This window comes from Phycodurus eques, chromosome 11 (assembly GCF_024500275.1).
Source record: "Phycodurus eques isolate BA_2022a chromosome 11, UOR_Pequ_1.1, whole genome shotgun sequence".
Lineage (NCBI taxonomy): Eukaryota > Metazoa > Chordata > Actinopteri > Syngnathiformes > Syngnathidae > Phycodurus > Phycodurus eques.
In genome coordinates, this window is record NC_084535.1 from 9,113,161 (window position 1) to 9,133,097 (window position 19,937).

General features: G+C 41.5%; 1 protein-coding gene across 4 annotated transcripts in view; it reads left to right on the forward strand.

Annotated features, from left to right (window-relative positions):
- phactr2 (phosphatase and actin regulator 2) overlaps nucleotides 1-19,937 on the forward strand; it is a 36,118-nt gene that overhangs the window by 10,606 nt on the left and 5,575 nt on the right. For 2 of the 4 annotated variants that reach the window (XM_061689247.1, XM_061689244.1), the window contains exons 2-9: nucleotides 13,132-13,317; nucleotides 13,392-13,466; nucleotides 13,591-13,734; nucleotides 15,213-15,461; nucleotides 16,967-17,480; nucleotides 18,682-18,863; nucleotides 18,933-19,089; nucleotides 19,243-19,298. In XM_061689247.1, coding sequence (XP_061545231.1) covers nucleotides 13,132-13,317; nucleotides 13,392-13,466; nucleotides 13,591-13,734; nucleotides 15,213-15,461; nucleotides 16,967-17,480; nucleotides 18,682-18,863; nucleotides 18,933-19,089; nucleotides 19,243-19,298 — 1,563 coding nt within the window. Of the gene's footprint in view, nucleotides 1-3,485; nucleotides 3,718-13,131; nucleotides 13,318-13,391; nucleotides 13,467-13,590; nucleotides 13,735-15,212; nucleotides 15,462-16,966; nucleotides 17,481-18,681; nucleotides 18,864-18,932; nucleotides 19,090-19,242; nucleotides 19,299-19,937 lie in introns of those variants that run through there. The other 2 variants (XM_061689243.1, XM_061689246.1) reach the window with 2 other exon arrangements.

Consider the following 19,937-nt stretch of genomic DNA (forward strand, 5'->3'; position numbering starts at 1 on the left):
ACCTCTTTAATATTTGATGACTGCCTTTTTCCCCTCAGCCCTTTCCTTGTCCGGTCAATAAAAGTCAGGATCCCTCGGGTGAGCACTGTTATTTAAAAACATGCCGCCCCTAAAAATGCCACCTTGATGTACTTGTTACTCGAAGGTAATCTTGTGCTCAAAACAACACTATCTGAGACCATGACTTGCCTGAGACCAGATCTCTCCAAGACCAAGACAAGACCAAGACTTTTCGGAGTCGAGGCCAAGTCAAGCCCAAGACCGAGACAAGCCGAGACTGAGACCAGACTATAAAAATCTACTTTAAAAACCATGACAAGGTTGAACAGTTAAAGAGCATTCTCTCTTTAATTTTAATTTTCTTTTAAATACATTTGGCAGCCGAAAACACAAATTCAATTTTTGAATTCAAAAATTCAAATCTGAACAGTTTTTTTCAAGTAAATTCTTGCAAAAAACAAATAATTGTATGTACAGTATTTAAAAAGGAAAATTTAAAAAAGGTGGGGTGCCATAATAATGGGGCAGGGTGGGGTCTTATAATAATGCCAATGTAAAGTGGAATTAAAACCGCCTCCCGAAATATGGCTGGGGGTTTACTCAGTCATAACACCACGAAGGTTGCAGTCATTACAGGGGTGGTGGAGGCTTAGTAACATGAATTGAAGGTATTTGTTATTTTACCAAGTGGTTCTCCTTATTATCACATTAATGAAGTTGAATAATAAGAGATCAGTGCTGGTCTTGAGGGAAAATCCCGAGTCCAGCCAGCCTGAGACCGAGACAAGACCAGACAAGGCCTCTATTGCGGCTCTGATATTACCTCTGAAAGCAGAAAACCGTTGGGTTGACTTCGTCCTTCCAGTTCTGTGCCGTGTTGCCTCTGTTGCAGCTCTGATAGCACCTCCTCAGAAAGCGTAAAAATACCAAGTCAACTTGTCTGTCCCGTTCTGTATTGGTGCCCCCTCTCTCTGTAACAGCTTTGATACCACCCCAAAAAGTGGAAAATGGCTGGGTGGGCTTTGTCTTTCCCATTGTGGGTTGGTGCCGCCTCTGTTACAATTCTGATACTACCGGCCGACATGGAATTGGGAGGCCGGAATTGGTTCCTTCAGAGGCAGAGCTGGATGGATGGATGGATGGAAGTCTTTTCCACAATTCTGGCAAAGGGCTGTAAAGTTTAATACTCACTTCTCCCGCCTTGTTGTGTAAAAATCAATTGCCGCTTTATGACAAGTATTTCATACAGACATATAATTATCTGAGATGCAGTGTTGGTGTTTGAACGTACACACAGTTACGGTAACATTCCACTTTGCTGGTTTCTGTGTAAAAGGCAAAACAGAAAAACACAAACATCTTTTCGTACAGCTTTGATTCAGCAATTTTGTTGTTTTTATGTGTGAAAGAGGCCTCCTTAGGGTCTGGTCTGATGAGTTAACCGACCAGAGACATGTCCAGTGAACGTCCTGCGACCCTTACGTGTACATACTGTACCTCCTATAAGCTCTCCATTACTTTTAATTACACTTTAATTCCAGCAAGGTAGGGTGTGTTGACTTGTGCTTGGACATAAACAGCTTCAGGGAAAACACTTCATACTTGTGGTGTTTCTGAAGAGTATTTATAGCACTAGATGGCACCATTGGTCTTAGTGGCATGGTGAAAGCAGTAGGCGTGTGGCAGTGCTCTGCAAGGTCTCAATTCCACACAACAGTGATGACAGAAAACACACACACACACACACACACACACACACGCCCCACAGAGGCTGCTCTCACTCCTGTTTGTTTGCTTTTTATCAGCTGGAAGCAGGAGCGTGTGATCGGCCACGTTAGCCACCCTGAGGTCACGCAGCTAATACTAAACACTTGTATTATGACTAGCAAAGAAATATGATCAAAGACTAAAGTAACCCTCTCTGTTCTAAATATTCCCTTTGTAAGCAAATCTATCTGAGGCTACCACATGCTAAAGTGCAAAAAGTGAACTGATAAACAAAAAACTGGAAATCCCTATATAGTGACATTTAGGCCACGTCCTCAACTGTTCCTCTTTTGGTTTTTAGCAAAAGCCATTATGAAGCAAAACAGACACTAGTGTGATTTACAGTGGCGCCTTGACTTATGAGTTCAATTTGTTTTGTGACCAAGCTTGTAAGTCAATTTACTCTTATATCAAATATATTTTCCCCATTGAAATGAATGGAAATGCCATTCATCCATTCCAGCCCATAAAGACAATAAAAGCATTTTTACTGAATAGGCAGCACTTAATACACAATACTTTGCATATGTGGCACAAGGACACATCACCAAACACAAAAATCCACCCCACCCAAGCTACACTAGCAACTTCACAGAGCAATCGTGTGTGTGCCGCTTGTCAGAAGCTAACATTTTATTTTTGTATTGACAAAAACTCATTGTAGCGCTGCCGATCTTTTTTAACATCATAAACTGCATTGCTCGGCTGATCCCATGTCAGTTGTCAGAAGAGTAACACGGCACGCCGTCCAACTCTCTCATGGCCTTTTCTTGTGTAGACCTGTACAGGTGAGGCAAGGTGACCTTGGCAAAATATTTGAAGCACATATTTCAGGTCACAATTTTCTATCACAGCTGCTTTTGAAACTTTTAAATGGGCGCAAAGTCTATGGAAATTACAAGCGAGCTTCAGATAAAAAAAGGAAAAAAGGAGGAGTAACCGTCCCCAATGCACTTTTTCATTGAAAGAGCCAAAAACAGTCAAACACACAAATAAAAAATGAAAAAAACTGGCAAGGAGCATGTTCACTTGCCATTGATGCCCCTGAAAGTTGATCGTCTACGGGACTTTTATCCCGCTGAAGTGGGGGTTTCTTGGATGTCCCCTTCCAGATGGATGCCAGGGACAATCGCATTGTCCGCCTCCCCCTTTGCACTGCAGCTACATCCCTAGTTATGAGGGTGTGCACACTTGTGCAACCTCATTATCTCAGTTGTTTATTACTGACCCCATCAAAAAAAAAAAAAAATCAATTGCGTTGTACAGGTTCAGGTCATTTATAGTGGAAAAGGTTTTCAAATCTTGTCTCATTTTTCAGACTTTTTATATCAATTGAATTTATATACAAACATTAAAAAGTCTAATTTACGTAATGTGCCCCCCTTTCATCGCCAACTGATTATTTTATTTTTTTCCAAACATCTATCAGTCTTCCCATTAAATATGCGACGTAAAGGAAGTTTCCCAGGGCCTTTTTCTTTCTCCTGCTGTGCTGTGTCCAATATAAACTGCTGGTGCCCTAAGGTGGCAGCCTTTACCTTTGGGCCCCACCAGCGCCTCTAATCTGCATGGGCTGGAGGAATGAGAAGCATCCACCACGGGAAAGGAGGAGGAGGAGGAGGAGGAGGAGGAGGAGGAGGAGGAGGAGGAGGAGGAGGAAGAGGAGGGAGAAGGAGGAGGAGGAGGAGAGCAGGACAGGGGCGGGAGGGGAAGTTACGACCTAGCAGCAACTTAGTGCCGTCAGTCGAGCGAGCAAAAAAAAAAAAAAAAAAAGTTTCCTTTCCAGGCGACATGAACTCTCACGGTGGTCGCGTACGGGATTTATGCGGCGATAGGGAGCGGTGACTGCGGGTTAAGGATTGAGGAGGGCAACCTCCTCCACCGGAGCTCCGCCGGTGAAACCGAACATGGGCCAGACTGCTGTGTCTGCCGTGTCTCACACACCCAGTGGTGAGTGTTTCCTCCTCGCTTACATTTCGCTATTTTTTATTTATTTATTTATTTATTTTTTACCCCCAAGACGTGAGGCAAGTCACTTTTTGCCTCCTTGTCGTTTTAGGGTTGTGCACGTTTTTGGTCACATTTCCACCGAACTTCAACTTTCAAGCTAGCTTTCACGCTAGCTTAAACGCGTCAAAGTTAAGTTTAAACCCACCAGTTTCGTCATATGTATAGATAAATTGGACGAGTTGTTTACAAAAAGATTGACTCGTTTCGCTCTTGTAATGAATGTGTTTCGTAAAGCGTAAGTGACTTTACTTTTAACTTTAACACCTCACCTTATCATTGGCCCCTTATCAAAGAATACAGACCGAAGCTGATCCAGTACATTAAAGTCTGCACAGAGGAACCTGTTGGACTTGACAGACTCTTTTCAAAGCAAACATTTGGTCGTGCCGCTTCTTCCCAGGAAATGTAATCCAGGATGCACTAGTAGTTTTGCTCGGGTCACAACAGTGACTGTTTTGAACAACTGATCTGACAGCTGTTAACAGTGCAAATGCACTATAGTTGAGTGTGGATTTGGCCTATAAATGTTACACAATTTTGGTGCGTCAATCACTTAACAACTCTACTGTTCTTTTTTTAAAAATTATTATTATTAAATGGGACATATGGGCGGGACGGTGCATGACTGGTTAGCACATCTGCCTCACTGTTTTGTGGACTGGGGTTCAAATCCCGGCCCTGCCTCTGTGGAGTTTGCATGTTCTCCCTGTGCCTGCGTTGGTTTTCTCCGGGTACTCCGGTTTCTTCCCACTTCCCATAAATATGCATGGTAGCTTGATTGAAGATTCTAAATTGTCCTTAGGTGTGAATGTGAGTGCCAATGATTGTTTCTATGTGCCCTGTGATTGGCTGGCGACCGGTTCAGGGTGTACCCCGCCTTCCGCCCGAAGATAGCTGGGATAGGCTCCAGCACGCCCGTGACCCTAGTGAGGAGAAGCGGAACAGAAAATGGATGGATGGATATGACATATATTATGGACAATTGACTTTTTAACAAGCAGCTCAATCTCACAGTTCAGAGGTTTGGGGTTCAAATCTTTGCGCCGGATTCCCTGTGTGGACCTCACATGTTCTCCCCATCCTTACGTAGGTTTTCTCCTGATACCCCACTTTCCTCCCACATACCAAAAACATGCATGTTAGGTTCAATGAAGACTTGAAATTGTCCATGGGTGTGAATGTTTGTGTTGTGTGATTAGGTGGCGACCAGCCCTTGGTGTACCTCGCCACTTGCCGAAAGTATGCTTGGCTTCAGCTCAACCTTATGAGGATAAACTGTACAGGCAATGGATGATTTTTTTTAATGTCTTGAGTGCAAATAGATTGGTCCCTGGAGTATCCATCCGCCCATCCATTTATCCTCATGAGGGTGGTCATACTTGGCAAATAAAGATGATTCTGATTCTGATGATGAGGATCGTGAGCTGAAGCCTATCCCAGCCAACTTTGGGTGAGAGACAGTCACGAGGTACAGCCTGGACTTGTCACCAGACAATTGCAGGGCACATATACTGTATAGACGAACAACCATTCACACTCACTGTGACAACGATGGAGACTTGCTTTTGAAATATGGGAGAAATCCGGGGTACCCAAGGAAAACTCATGCAAGCACAAGAAGAACATGCAAACTCCACACAGGAAGGCCGGAGCCAAGATTACCAGCATTTACTGTAGTTTCTACTAAATGACACTTTATTGCTTCGTGAAGTTGTTCGGGGGCTGCATGTTTTTGGCGATGTGTCCATGTGCCACACAAATGATTTGATTGCCTTGGGCGCTCTCTTGTTTTCTGTAGGCTTTACTTGTTCATGATTTTTGGGACCGATCAGCAAGTTTAAAAAAAACGATCACCGATTTGATCACAAGATGGAGCAATGTGTCTATTTAAATGACTTATTCATTTACTGTACATACTTGTGTACTGTATCTCCAAAAATATTCTCAACTCAGGTCATATATTCTAGTCAGTAAGGTCAAACCAATATTACAACGTGACAGAAATAATGGGTGCTAACTTACTGTAATTAAATTACTTCACACACCGAAACTTAAACTTAAAGCATAATTCAACAGAATGCCTGCATGTTTACGTACAACCCTTAGTGCTAGCACTAGCTTGCTAGGCTACATAACGTTTTGTTGGCTGCTTGTGAGCCGTATCGTATTAAAAGTACGTGAACATACCTCAAGCAATCCTTGAACGAGCTGCTGCTCCTGAGTACCGGTGACCACCACCAGGACACGTTTGCCCCCATTTTGTTAATTTTTTTTTTACTAACACAATACACACGCGATCCATTGTTGTTGTCGTGGCCGTGGTAACGAGTGTATCCAGTCGCGTTTGATTTGACAAAGCCAAGTATTCGTAAATGACGTCAAAAGACTCGTAATAAGGCTAAAAATAAACTTGCTTTTGGATTAAAATATACTGTATATGACGGCGACGCAGAGTAAACGAGGCGATCAATGATGTAATTGATTGGATCTGCGAATTATGACATGAAAGCCGATCAGCCGGTCAACATAAAATGCTAATTATCTTCCGATATCGATCAAGGCGATCAGATCGGTGTAAAGTCTAGTTTTCTGCATCCTGGGCTCTGAATGAGCCGATTTCACTTGTTAAAAAGTATGCTATAAAAATGTGTCTACAATTATTGATCCTTGGGGTATTTTGAACAAAGCATGCTGTAGATATGTTATTAAGACATCTAGAAACCGCTTTCAAGGAGAGCAAGCCATTTTAAACACTTTAAATGTGTCAATAATTTATAAAAATCACAGACCAACCTGGAGATTGACCAACAGAATAGATTTGTGAAAAAATGTGAAACTGACCAAATGTGGACATACCGGTAGGTTTCCCGCTTGATAGTGATGATATGCACATGCACTATGAAAAAAGATTCAAGAAATATATGTATTAAAAAAAGTCTGTCTTTACAAAGATAATTATACTCAGTCAGTTGACGCTGAGCACTGATTAAGCCTTTAAATTAACAGTATGTTATTAAATAGTATATAATACACAAAACGGTGTTGTGGTTAGCACATCTACTTCACTGTCTCGAGGGCCGGGTTCGAATCTCGTGCTTGTTCTCCTCATGCTCGCTTGGGTTTTCTGCAGGGACTCAGACTTCCTCTCTTATCCGAAAACTATGCATATTAGGTTCATTGACGACGCTCTCGTCCTTCGGTGTGAATGTGAGCGCAAAGTGTTGTTTGTGTATCGAGTGCATACATTTTAAAAATGCATTTGATAAATAAATAATGCAATTACAGATTTGAAAAATAACCAACCAAAATACAATTTAAAAAAATAATTAACTCACTCTTTTTGGGCTCCTGATAGGATGTTTTTTTTCTTTTTAAAGGTGTTCACATATTGTCCTAACCGCTTAGTCCATCACACCTGCTCTCAAGAACATCAACAGACTTGCAACACGACATGCTAGATAAACTATAGCTTTATTGTGAAGGAGACAGCCTCTGTGCTACTTGCATATTTCCCCATTGAGAATTCCAAAGGTGATTTGTTTCATTCTACATTGCCTCTAATTCCACCTCCCAGTACAAATGCATGAGGAGAGAAGAAAGCTCTGCAGTGTTTGCTTAAGATTCTTTATAGCCTGCCTGCTTATCAAAAAGTAAACATCAGTGTCATTTTTATGGTAATATTTGGTATCTAGGGAGAGTTTATGCTGAATAGACTTCTCTTTTCTTGTGTAGCAATACACTTGCACTGCATTATGAGTTACATAATTGTGTTGCGACATTAAAATTCTTAATTCACGCAACTGAGAGGAAAGGGGAAGTTATTCTGTCTTGTTCAGTTACAGTTTCATGCCGCAACATTTTGGCACATAGATGCTACTGCGGACATAATCCAAACCTTGAGGTCCTCAGAGAATTCAGGTTTAAGACTATTTTATTGTCAGAGGAAGGATTGGAAGCATTGACACACTTTTTCTTTGCATGATGGCATTTTCCATGCTTTCCCAACCTCCATCCTTCTTCCTGTTTGTGACTCGTGGTCCTTGTCCACCCCCCATCCCCGGTGACACGCAGTGGAGGAAGGAAGCCTCTCCCTTTCCCCCTCTTCATACACCTCCTCCTCCTCAGCACGTTCCTGTTATGAGGCCTGAAGAGGACATAGTACATACATCACCACTTCAATATTTTAAATTGCCTTGATTCGAATAAATATCAATTTTAAGGCTGTCCAATATTCATAAACTCATCAAAAAGGAAAATGTAATTCTGCTAGGACAGTGATTCCCAACCAGTGTGCCAGGGCACATCAGTGTGCCGTGAGCGCTCTTCAGGTGTGCCGTGGGAAATTATAAAATTTTACTTAATTGCTCAAAAAATTATTTATTTCCAAGAAATAATGTATCTTTATTCATCTATTTATGCCAGTGAGCCATAGTGACAGGCAGAACAAAGAAATGCTCTTCCATTAGATGGCAGGATGTCCATACAGTAATTAATGTATCCACTTTTTGTGACGTTGTTTGTTGGTGTGCCGTGAGATTTTTCAATTGGCTCCATAAAGGTTGGAAATCACTGTGCTAGGAGACAGGAGATATTTTGAAAACAGGAGCTTGCCATAGCCTTAGCAATGTGAAATTGGGTAGACGTCTATCGTAGTAGACCTACAAAAAACTCTCTTGTAGCCATGCCCGAAAAGACACAGGAAGTCAGCCTTTTTGGTTAGTAAAGCAACCTTTTTTGCTGGTTTATTTATTTATTTTTTTAAGGTGTTCTTCAAAATTGAGTTCCTACTAGAGATTTCGTCTAATGGCTTCCAAATTTGAACAATGCACGGAGAGTACAGTGGAACCTTAATTTAACGAACTTTGTAACTTGTCTGTTACAGCTGATAGTTTGATTGTGTATGTTCACTGTTATGGGTAAAATGCAGAGAACTAATTTTGTGTGCATGCATGTTCATGACAATAAAGTTGATTCTTCCTCTTCTTGATACATGGGGGGGTGGGTGATAATGGCGTGCAGCTGGTAGAACAATGCTGTGGGGGCGAGTCTAGGGTCGCTTTCATGAGCTGTGAAGTTTGCACACTTCCTTTTTTTTCACCTCCATTATGACTGGATGCCATGTGCCAAAGATGTGTACATATCGTCGAGCGTACTGTAACTCCACGACGAGCACTCGTTCTAGTAAACAACAACCATAGATGTGAATCCCTTCATACATGATGTGCCTTACTAGGGCTACGCAAAGCTAATTTCCTTGCGTTGCCCTTGATGGAATGTCGCCACATTCAACATGGCTGCCATATATGCACGTTTGTTAGCTGGATCTAGTCTTCATACTGAAAATTTGTGATAACAGTGACATAACCCGGAAATATGTGTCCCAGTTTCTATTGATTGTACCACAGCGCCAGTAAACAACAGCAGCCAATTATGGAACCAACAGACAAGCACTGGTTTAAGTAACAGCTAGACACTATTTTTGGACAGTTTTATGTCTGTTTTCCTCCCACATCCCAAAAACATGCATCAATTGGAGACTCTAAATTGCCCGTAGGTGTGCATGTGAGTGTGAATGGTTGTCTGTTTGTATGTGCCCTGCGATTGGCTGGCAACCAGTTCAGGGTGTACCCCGCCTCCTGCCCGATGACAGCTGGGATAGGCTCCAGCACGCCCGCGACCCTAGTGAGGAGAAGCGGCTCAGAAAATGGAATGGAAAAAAAAAAACATCTGACAACCGTTAAATCAAGATTCTGTTCCACTGTGTATACTAAATACAAAACATCTTCGTTGCTGCATTTAGACAGCGTGACAGCAAAATTTGATGTCTCACCATAAAACACAAAATTTTTAAGTCATGAGTTTCTTGTTTTTTTTTTTTTTTTTTTGGTGTCCAAAAAAACTACTTTATCACTGTTTATCATCATCAAGTAAACCCACAAAAAAGTCTCAAGAACCCATGACCAAAAAGAGTCAGCCATTTTGCTTCAGCTGACTGTTTTTAGGTAATTTTGGCCGGTTTCAGGTGTCCTTTCTTGAAAGTATGAGCACTACAATGACAGTTTCAAACCAAAATGGCTGATCTCCTGTTCAATTCAGGGGATGGTTTCTCTGGGCTTTTTCATGGGACTGTAATGATATACCTGTTCCCTGAATTTTGTGTCAATTTGTGAATTTGGTGTGATTAACTGATTAACTTTCCAGCGACTGTTACTTAGAAAGTGTTGAGTTGTTGTGTTTAGGAGTCAGGATACCCAAGTTATATTAATTTTCACCAGGCTTTAAAAAAAAAGTGTTTTTCAGGCATGTGGAGGTCCACCAAATAGCCAATTCATTCATCCGAAAAATAATAACAAACGACGATTCCAAAAGGACAATAATTGTGCTGATGAATTAATTGTGTGACAGTGACCCACCACATTTGGCAGATAATCCTTACTTTATGTGGTCATTTTACTGTCACTTTGTAATGAGCATGACTCCCACTTACAGGACTGGAGTGGAATATTTTTGCCCCGTGTTCATTTATCCATCCATTTTCTTTACCGCTTATCGCGGACTGGAGCCTATCCCAGCTATCTCCAGGCGGGAGGCGGGGTACACCCTGAACCGGTCGCCAGCCAGTCGCAGGCCACATAGAAAAAAAACAACCATCCGCACTCACATTCACACCTCCGGGCAATTTTGAGTCCTCAATCAACCGACCATGCATGTTTTTGGGATGTGGGAGGAAACTGGAGTGCCCGGAGAAAACCCACCCAGGCATATTTATCTTGAAGTACAGTCACTATCTGCTGTATACATAGGGATTTCCCTTTAATTTAACAATCCGTCAGCACATTTCTTTTATAGAATTAACACTGACGAGCACAATTCAGTTTGCTAAGTAACCCGGCATGCGCTGACTTCACTCAGAAGCATCTGCTGTGCTTCAAGTTGCATCTGTGAACGCTCACCACACACACACACACACACACACACACACACACACACACACACACACACACATGATTCCTGACTCTCTCATCTGGCGTGACATTGCGAGTCATCTGCTTGAAAGCAGAACGCCCCTGTTGTGAAATCTACTGTGAAACTGTCGAGTCAGCAGTTGTAAGAAGGACCCCTCGAGCTGGGAGAAGAGGTGGCCGATTAGACAGACATTTAATTAATCATCAAGGCATTCCGGAATGGTCGGAAGCTGCTTTGTTTCCTTTTTTGCTTCTCTGTCATCACCTTTTGCTGCTCATTGCTGCTCTTTTCTAGTCCCCCTTTGTTATGATTCTCTATGAGGGCGTGGGTAAGGATAAAGTATGGCCCGTCGGTGTTAATTTATAGTAATTTTTTCCTCCAATTGGTTAAGTAAAATATTTGTTTTCTTATTTATTTTTCATTCATTTATCGAATTAAATATATTTTTAGTTTTGTTGATTTATTTAAATAAAATTAAAAATGTTAGTAAACTGAAATACAGATTTAATCAGTTCCTATATTTTATTGATTAAATAATTAAATTGTAATTAATAAAAAACATGAATTATTTTATTAAACGTAACAATTTTACATACGTATTAAATATAATTTGTGAATTATAGTTAAATTATGTATATATAAGTTAACAATGAGTGAATTATTTTATTAAAACATTTGTTGCATCCACTTAACTTTAAATAATCAGTTAATTACATGATTAAATTATAAATATAACACAAAATGACAACGAATAATAATAAAAAAACATTTTACTTACATTTTAAGTAATTTTTTTTAACTTTGCTTTATTTTAACTTTTTAACTTTGTCTTTTTTTTATACCCCTCATCTACAAATGGGCTTTCTGTGCATGATTTTTAAAACCCAAATTGAGCACAAAAGTTGACCCACCCCTGTTCTACATCTGTGTGCCAATGTGGATAAATGCCCAAAATAAGTGTCTGGGGAGTGTCCCAAGCTCTGTGGTGTACTTTTTATGCCTTCATTAATCGCCCTTTAATTGCCATGTTGGACATGTATGCACACACGCTATTTTGTGTCATTTTCTCCCCGCATTATTTGACAGCCGGGCGCCTGAGTCACTTTGGTGATGTGACAACTGCATATTTTCTCTGCCTGATGATACACGACCTTTGTAACATTACTAAAATGGACCCAAGTACTGTATTTGGACACACTTCTCTTCCACCTAGAGGAAGTGAAAATAGGGGAGTTGGCCCCTTTTTTTTTTTTTTAAACAGTTATAACGCCTTTCAAGAAGGTGGGAAGGCGGTTCACACTTTCTGTTGTAGTTCATCCTAATGGTGTTTTAATCGGGTTCTTCCACACCAAACTCATGCAGCCGTTTGTGAAGTAGTCATGCACCAGGTTTTTGGCTACCGTGAATGGGCCAAAAATACGCCTGGCTAGCTACCAACGTTGCTAACAGTATGCAGAATTAATATTATCTTATCACATAATATACTCCAATAACTGTCCCACAGCAACATGCTTGACATAATTTTAAACAAATAGATAATTCAGAAAAAGTGTTCTGGCAGTGAATTTTTACAGATAGCTCTGCAATCATAACCATAAATTACATTTTACTTACAGTTGGCAAAATAATTTCTCTGTTTTCGGTTTCGGCCAAGAATTTTCATTTCAGTGCATCACTATTATGGACCTTGCGTGGTGGACTGGGTATTGCCTAAACTTTCCACAAAGTTGGACGCATACAATTATCCGAAATGTTAAGATGGAAAAAGTGGCAACTAAGGGACTAAGTCTAATCACCGATGGATGGATGAATTTATGAATTTAATGTAAAGTGCAATCATCCCAATCAGACAACACGCTGAAAAGAAAAACATAAAAAAAATTGAGTAAAGACTTCATTTATGAGTATAGTTATAATTTCACCCCTAAAAATATCTTTAACATCACAAGATAAAGTCAGGTGACTAATGCTCTACTGTACTGTATATTTGTGAAATTAGGAGCGTATATGAATTAAGTCATAAAATTATGAGGAAAAATGTTTGTTGTATTATGAGAAAAATAATATTTTTTTAATAGGAGAATAAAGATTTAATTAGCTGTATTTCTCTGAGGAAAAAAGATGAAAAAATGTGTCATGAGAAAAAAGATTTGAGAAATAAGTCGTATCTTTTAGAAACATTTTGTTATATTATGAAAAGAAAATATGAGAAAAAATATTTGAGAATATGAGAACAAAGTAGTATTTCTATGAAAAGTAAATTGTTATATAAAAAAATAAAGTTCTAAAATGACAAAAATTAGGTCTTTATTGTTATATTATTTTGTTTTAATACTCCATCATATGAGTCAAAGTTACTGAGCAAATGTCTCCCAACATTCCCTCCAGTTGATGGTTTGGAGAAATCGTCATCACTGGCCAACTGCGATGTGGTATTGGACAGCGGCGGCGACGCCCACAATGCACCTGAGTCACGGCAGCAGCGAGGAAAGCTGTCCACTCTAGGCAGACTCTTCAAACCCTGGAAGTGGAGGAAGAAAAAGAGCAGCGACAGGTTCCAGGATCTCTCCAAAGGTCTTCATCTTTTGTGTCTTTGTATCTTCAAGCAGACCAACAGGCTTTGACCTTGAAGTCGTTTGTTTGTGCAGTTTTGGAGAGAAAAATCTCAACGAGACAAACCAGAGAGGAGCTCATCAAGAAGGGCGTGCTTGTCCCAGAACAAGGTTTGTCTATTTGCTCTTACCGCTACGTAGAGGACTCGAGTCGGATGTACTTCTTTAGGATGATTCGACTTTAGCGGAGGTCTGCAAAATAAAAGGGGACTGATCTTTCTTTATATGTCTTCAGCAAATGAACTCGTCAGCAGGGAAATCCAGAATGGTCACGCCAGCTCCAGCGTGTCACCGGAGGAGGTCAAAGTTGAGATTGAAATCAAATTCACCCAAGCTGTGGACCCTGCTCCTGGCCCTGTGAGCACCGTGGACAAAAGAGGTGACATATTCCATCTAATGCTAGATGTTGAGTGTATTTTAGCATTGATACTGCCACAGTTGCAAGAAAAAGTACAGTATGTGAAGTGAACCCTTTAGAATTACCTGGGTTTTTGCATAAATTGCTCATGAATGTGATCTGATCTTCATCTAAGTCATAATAGTAGCCATACATAGTTTTGTTAAGGTAATACCACAAACAATTAAAGCAGTACCTAGGAGTTTAATTCATTCTGTCACCAAGCTTATAACTCAATTTGCTCGTATTTCAATAAAATCTTCCCTACTGGAATTAAATGAAATGCCTTTAATCCGTCCGATTAATTTTTCTGTCGATGATAGCTATGTGTCCAGGCCCTAAGGAATAGAGCATTCGCAAACCATGATGTCTCGTCTACCATACTTTACAGTTGGGATGAGGTTTGTGCTGTGCCTTTTTCCCCCAATCCACACATTATGTTGTGTGTTCCTCCCAAGCAATCAGCTTTGGTTTCCTCTGTTCACACAGTAGTTTATCATTAGCCCTGTGGAACATCAAGGTATTCTTTAGCAAACTGCAGACGTGTAGCAAATGTTGTTTTTTTTGGACAGCAGTGGCTTCCACTGTGGTGTCCTCCAATGACATCCATTCTTGATAATGTACTTATTGTACATTTGCCAGCGATTTCTGTAGGTCTTTAGCTGCCACTCTCAGATTCTACTTCGCCTCATTGAGTGTTCTGCACTGTGCTCTCTCAGTCCTCTTTTAAGGACAGTTGCTGCTAGGGAGAGTAGCAACTGTGCTGAACTTTCTAGAGAACCTGTCTTACCATGGAATGATTACCATCAAAGTTTTTAGAGATACTTTTCTGACCAAACACTCCCAATCGCATTACATTGATTGGACTCTAAATTGGCTGACTGCCGTTAGCATTAGCATTAGCCTCGGGGTTTGACATACTTTTTCCATCCTACACTGTGAATGTTTACATAGCGTGTCTCATGAAAACATAATTGTTTGTGTGGCATTAGTTTAAGCAGAATGTTTCTGTTGTTGTGATTTAGATGATCAGACTCATTTTATGACACATTTATACAGAAATCCAGGTACTGTATATTGATAGTCATAAAGGGAGCAATCTTACACATACCGTGTCTTAATTGAACGTGTAGTGGCGAACATGTAGAGTGAGAGTACTATGTGTCCTGGTTTTGTCGTTGCGATATATTGCAGTAAGTACCTTTTCCGGTTTAATTGTTATCGCCCTTCTTTTCCATCCTTGCTACCCTTCTTTGGTGGCATCACAAAAGAAACACTTGTGAATTTAACGACCTACACGATCCAACAGGTTCAGTTGTCATCCTCATTCGACTGACCCATCCCCTTCTCCTTTCCTCTTCCTGTATGTAACTACATGTATGTCCATCTGCATGTCTTAACTTGCGTTCAATCTCCTTTTAACATTTAACATCCCCATCTGCTCCCTCTAACCTGATCAGAGAAAAGTGACACTAAACCTGTCCCCCGGGCGGGTCAGGCGCCCCCGCGGGATGCCCAAGTTAGGAAACAGCAGAGCGCCGCTCTGCCTGCCTCGTCCAAACCTGCGGGTGGCGCTGCTGTCACGACCAGGCACAGCAGGGACGCTTCCTCGGGGGCTAAAAGGTCCGTCAAAGCCCCAGGGAAGTTGGGCTCTGTGGCGCAAGCTAAAACTAACCCGCGGAGTTCTAACAACAGTAGTCGCGTGATTGGTAAGTTTAGCTGATTTGATATTCTTTCATGCAAGTGTACACAATCCTGTATGGATTAAATGTACTTTCACAATACTGGTAGTTTTTCCTCATTTTCTCCTTCTTTTCCCCGTCATTTTGAGGTTGTATGTTTACAATGCAGTTTGTAGTGCCAGTATGAATTTTTTGTGTTTTTATGTTCCAGAAAGCTAAAAATAAATGTTATAGAGATGTGCTATGATTGAGCTCTTATCAAATATTTTACTTGCCATCCTTGCAACCCTTCTCTGGTGGCATCACAAAAGAAACACTTGTGAATTTAACGACATACACGAACCAAGGGGTTCAGTTGTCATCCTCATTCTACAGACACTTCTCCTTTCCTCTTCATGTATGTATGTACATTTGAGTCTTTATCAAATGACTTAATTCTTGGTGGTATTCCTCAACCTTTTTTTGTCATTTTGGGGCCTAAGCTAAATTCTTCTGTGACAAATAAAATGCGTAATAACACAGAAGCAGTGAGGTGGACAAGTGGTAGGCACATCTGGCTCTGTTCTGAGGTTTTGTGTTTGAATCTGCCTCTGGCCTTGTGTGGGCTTTTCATGATCTCCCTGTGCTTGCGTAGGTTTTCTCCACATCCTCTGGCTTCCTCCAACATTCCCAAAAACATGCATGTATGGTTAGATCAAGATTCAAAATTGTGTGAATGGTTGTTAATATGTAACCACCTGTCATTGGCTGGCATCGCGTCCAGTGTCTCCTCTGCCTCTTGCCCAAAGTAGTTATCTCTGCTTTAATGGGCGCCGTACCTGCATTAATCACAGGGTGTGACGTCCAATTGAAGAGAACAAAAATCTCTCCCCAGATAGACTGCCTGTTTTTTCCCCTCAGGAAATGTTGCCTCTATTGAAGGAAATACAGTACATCAAGTATGCACATACTACCGGTAAATACAATTTAATTTATTGTGCTTATTAAACTTAAAAACCAGAGGGTCTTTCCACCAACCAGCCCAGGAACTTTGAGTTACTAGTTGCAAAAGGTTCCTGTGGCCCATCAGGTTTGCGTTTCCGTCACACTTATTAGTTCAGGGTAGATAAAGCAAATGAAGCTGATTTTGAACAATACGGACACCTACTGGATATAAAAAATTCTGGCATTTCAAGCTTTCAAGTTAATATGGTATTTTATATCTAAATGTAAATCTAGGTAAATACCTTACCTAGATAAGGTTCAATAAATAAATAAAAAAAAATATATGACTTCACGGACAGCTCTTAGTCAGTTTTTAAATACAGCAGTGTGATTTGGTATCTGTGAATGCGTTTGGATGGAAAAAAAAAAAATCAGACTGTACATTGCAAATATTCATTTGTGAACATACAAACACAAAAATCCGGGCTTCAATTCCTTGTCTTGCACTATGGCAAAAGCAGCATTTTTCCACACACTGGAGCTGTTGTAAGGGGCATCCAGAACAAAGACATGTAGGATGCGTCTCATTTTTCTGTTTTTCTTTTCAGCCAAGTCCTCTCTTCCAAAGAAGACGCAAGGAAGTGCAACAAAAACCACCACCACCTCCTACTCCACTGTCCCTCCTCGCTCTCGCGCACCCAAGGACGGTGAGTCGCATAGCAGAGGTGACAACACTCGGACCAGCCGTACAGCAGAAGTCAATTCTCAGAAAGCTTCTGCGGAGATTCCCGGTCAGCCAGAAGAAGTCAACTCCTCGGACCCCCACGGGAGCTCTTCTCAAGTTTCTCTCCCCGAAGTTGAGGAGACCCCTGTTGTTTTTCAAGCCGCACTGGAGAAAAAAGCTCCTTGCGGCGATTCTTCTGCGGGCCAAGAGACCCTCAGAGATGCATCCCTCGAGCCTGTCGTCCACTCCCCACACATCAACACTTCCACAGAGGACACTTCCTTCACAGAGGGGGTCGTTGAGGGCAATGCCCAGCAGGAGAAAGATGAGAGGACCAGAGGGGAGGCAGGAGAGGCGCAAGAGGAAAACGGCGAGGCTGCTGAGGAGACACACTCAAGGTGAACTCATCACTGGAGTAGTTTTATGAGCTGTATGGATTAAACAAGTAGAGAGCACTCAGCATTCTGATCTCTGCCAATACTTGAACATTTAAATTGTGTATAATTTATTGTGTCTTGAAGCAGCAGATGTGAAATGGGGTTACCAGGACAACTAGGTTAACGTCTAAACATAGCAAGTCAGTGTGATTTTGGTCTACAATGCACATTATGCCACAACTCCTCTTTCTCAATATGACACTCAAATCAAAACAAGAGTTAAGAACCTTTAGATTCTGACATGCCATTAAAAATATTCTAAGGAAATAGTAATTATTATCTATATTAAGTGAACAGAAACAATTTAGGTTCTTAATAGCTTAAAGGGAGGTAATATAATGTAAAAGGCATAAAATTTGGAGATTTCATGATTTTTGTTTGACCAAAGAACAACCCCCCCCCCGCATCTGATAACATTTCACAGAGATATAAGCATCGAAACATTGTGAAAGGGATTTACTTTTAAATTTTTGCCAAACATATACCATCTGGATTGGATCTGGATGCATTCAAATGGCAAAATAAGATGGCAGATGTAGTTTGCCTTGTTTTTCTTTCTTTTTTCTTTTTTTTCCAAATACATAGAAGGTATTTTTTTCTTTTCCTTTTCTCTTTTTTCTTTTTTTAAAATCTATTTCTCAGTCACCTATCTGGCAGGGAAGGAGCCCGAACTAGTGTGAGAGGTTGAGAAGTTCCGACAAGACAGAGTCGGGCTCTCCTCCACATACAGCTTGGACTCTGGCTCCAATCCTCTTCCCCTCTGGAGTTGCCCCCCCCCCACAGTGAGACCTGGAAGGGCGTGATTGGGAGGAGGTGCCCCCCTATCAGAACCAGAGCGGAGTTCTGTTATTGGACTTATGTGCTCATCATGGATGGTCCATAACAAACACCATGTTCATGTGTAAGGGTATCCATATGTGCACTTGGCACCAGGACACCCAGGCTGCCCAAAATGAATGCCACTCTAAAATGTGCAGTTTTATTGTGTTGTTCATCTTATGAAAAATGGGAGTAAAAATAAAAGTTTTGTGTTTACATTCTGTTCACTATTGGTTAGCAACAAACCAACCAACACTGAAAAAACCTACCCGGGTGGAGGTTGTATGTAGTGTGTTTGATCAGTTAAATATGTGCTTACATTTGCGTTGTGTTGTGATTGTAGCCCAGCTGATGTGTACACTGTGAAGCCGCAGAGCCACAAAGTGAACATCCAACAGGCAGAGGTGACGATGATCCCCGACCGGCCGACGGAGAGCCAAGCCAGCGACTCGGACTCAGACGGACCCATCCTGTACCGCGATGACGACGAGGAGGAGGAAGAGGAGGAGGACGAGTACCTCAACAGTATGGAACTACCTCAGCCATCAATGAATGTCTATTGATGCATTTTGACTGAACACTTTTCCCCTCCAGGCTCTCTGGCCAGCAAAATCCGGCGACGGGACACCCTGAACATAAAACTGGGCAACCGGCCCAGCAAGAGGGAGCTTGAGGAGAAAAACATCCTGCCGCGCAGCTCTGAGACGGAAAGACACGAGCTCCGCCAGCAGATCGGCTCCAAGCTTGTCAGGTGGGCATGCATTTCATCACAGGCTCAGCCTGCGGTTGAGAGCGCCTTTAGCACTTTATCAAAGGATAAAGAAGTCATATTATCTTTAGATGTATTACTACACATGTAAATCTGTTCATGCACACACAAAGTAAAGACTGTTTCTCATTTCAGGCAGTTGAGCCAAAGACCAACCACTGAGGAGCTGGAGCAGCGGAACATCCTCAGACGTAGGTCATCAAACATTGCTGTGTATGCCTGGGAGGCAGGAGTCTTCACATTAAGACTGGATGCAGCAACTTTGTGGTGCACATTGCCCTTTTTATCGATGACTTTGACTTGCTTTAGCCATGTAGTACAGAGCAGCCAGGACTGAGACGAGCGCCACTATTTGATTTCCTGTTGTATAGTTACCATCATCATCATCACTTTTTTTTTCTCCGAGTTGTGCAACTTTTGTGACATATTTTACAAGGAAATGTTGGTAGGTGGACGACTGGTTAGAGCGTCTGCCTCACAGTTCTGAGGTCTGGGGTTCAATCCCCGGCTCCGCCTGTGTTGCGTTTGCATGTTCTCCCTGTGCCTGCGTGGGTTTTCTCCGGGCACTCCAGTTTCCTCCCACATCCCAAAGACATGCGTGGTAGGTTAATTGACGACTCCAAATGTGAATGTGAGTGCGAATGGTTGTTTGTTTATATGTGCCCTGCGATTGGCTGGCAACCAGTTCAGGGTGTACCCCGCCTCCTGCCCGATGATAGCTGGGATAGGCTCCAACACCTCCGCGACCCTTGTGAGGATAAGCGGCTCAAAAAATGAATGGATGGATGGTAGAATTCACAATTTGTACGTCTTCAAGGAATTTATTATTA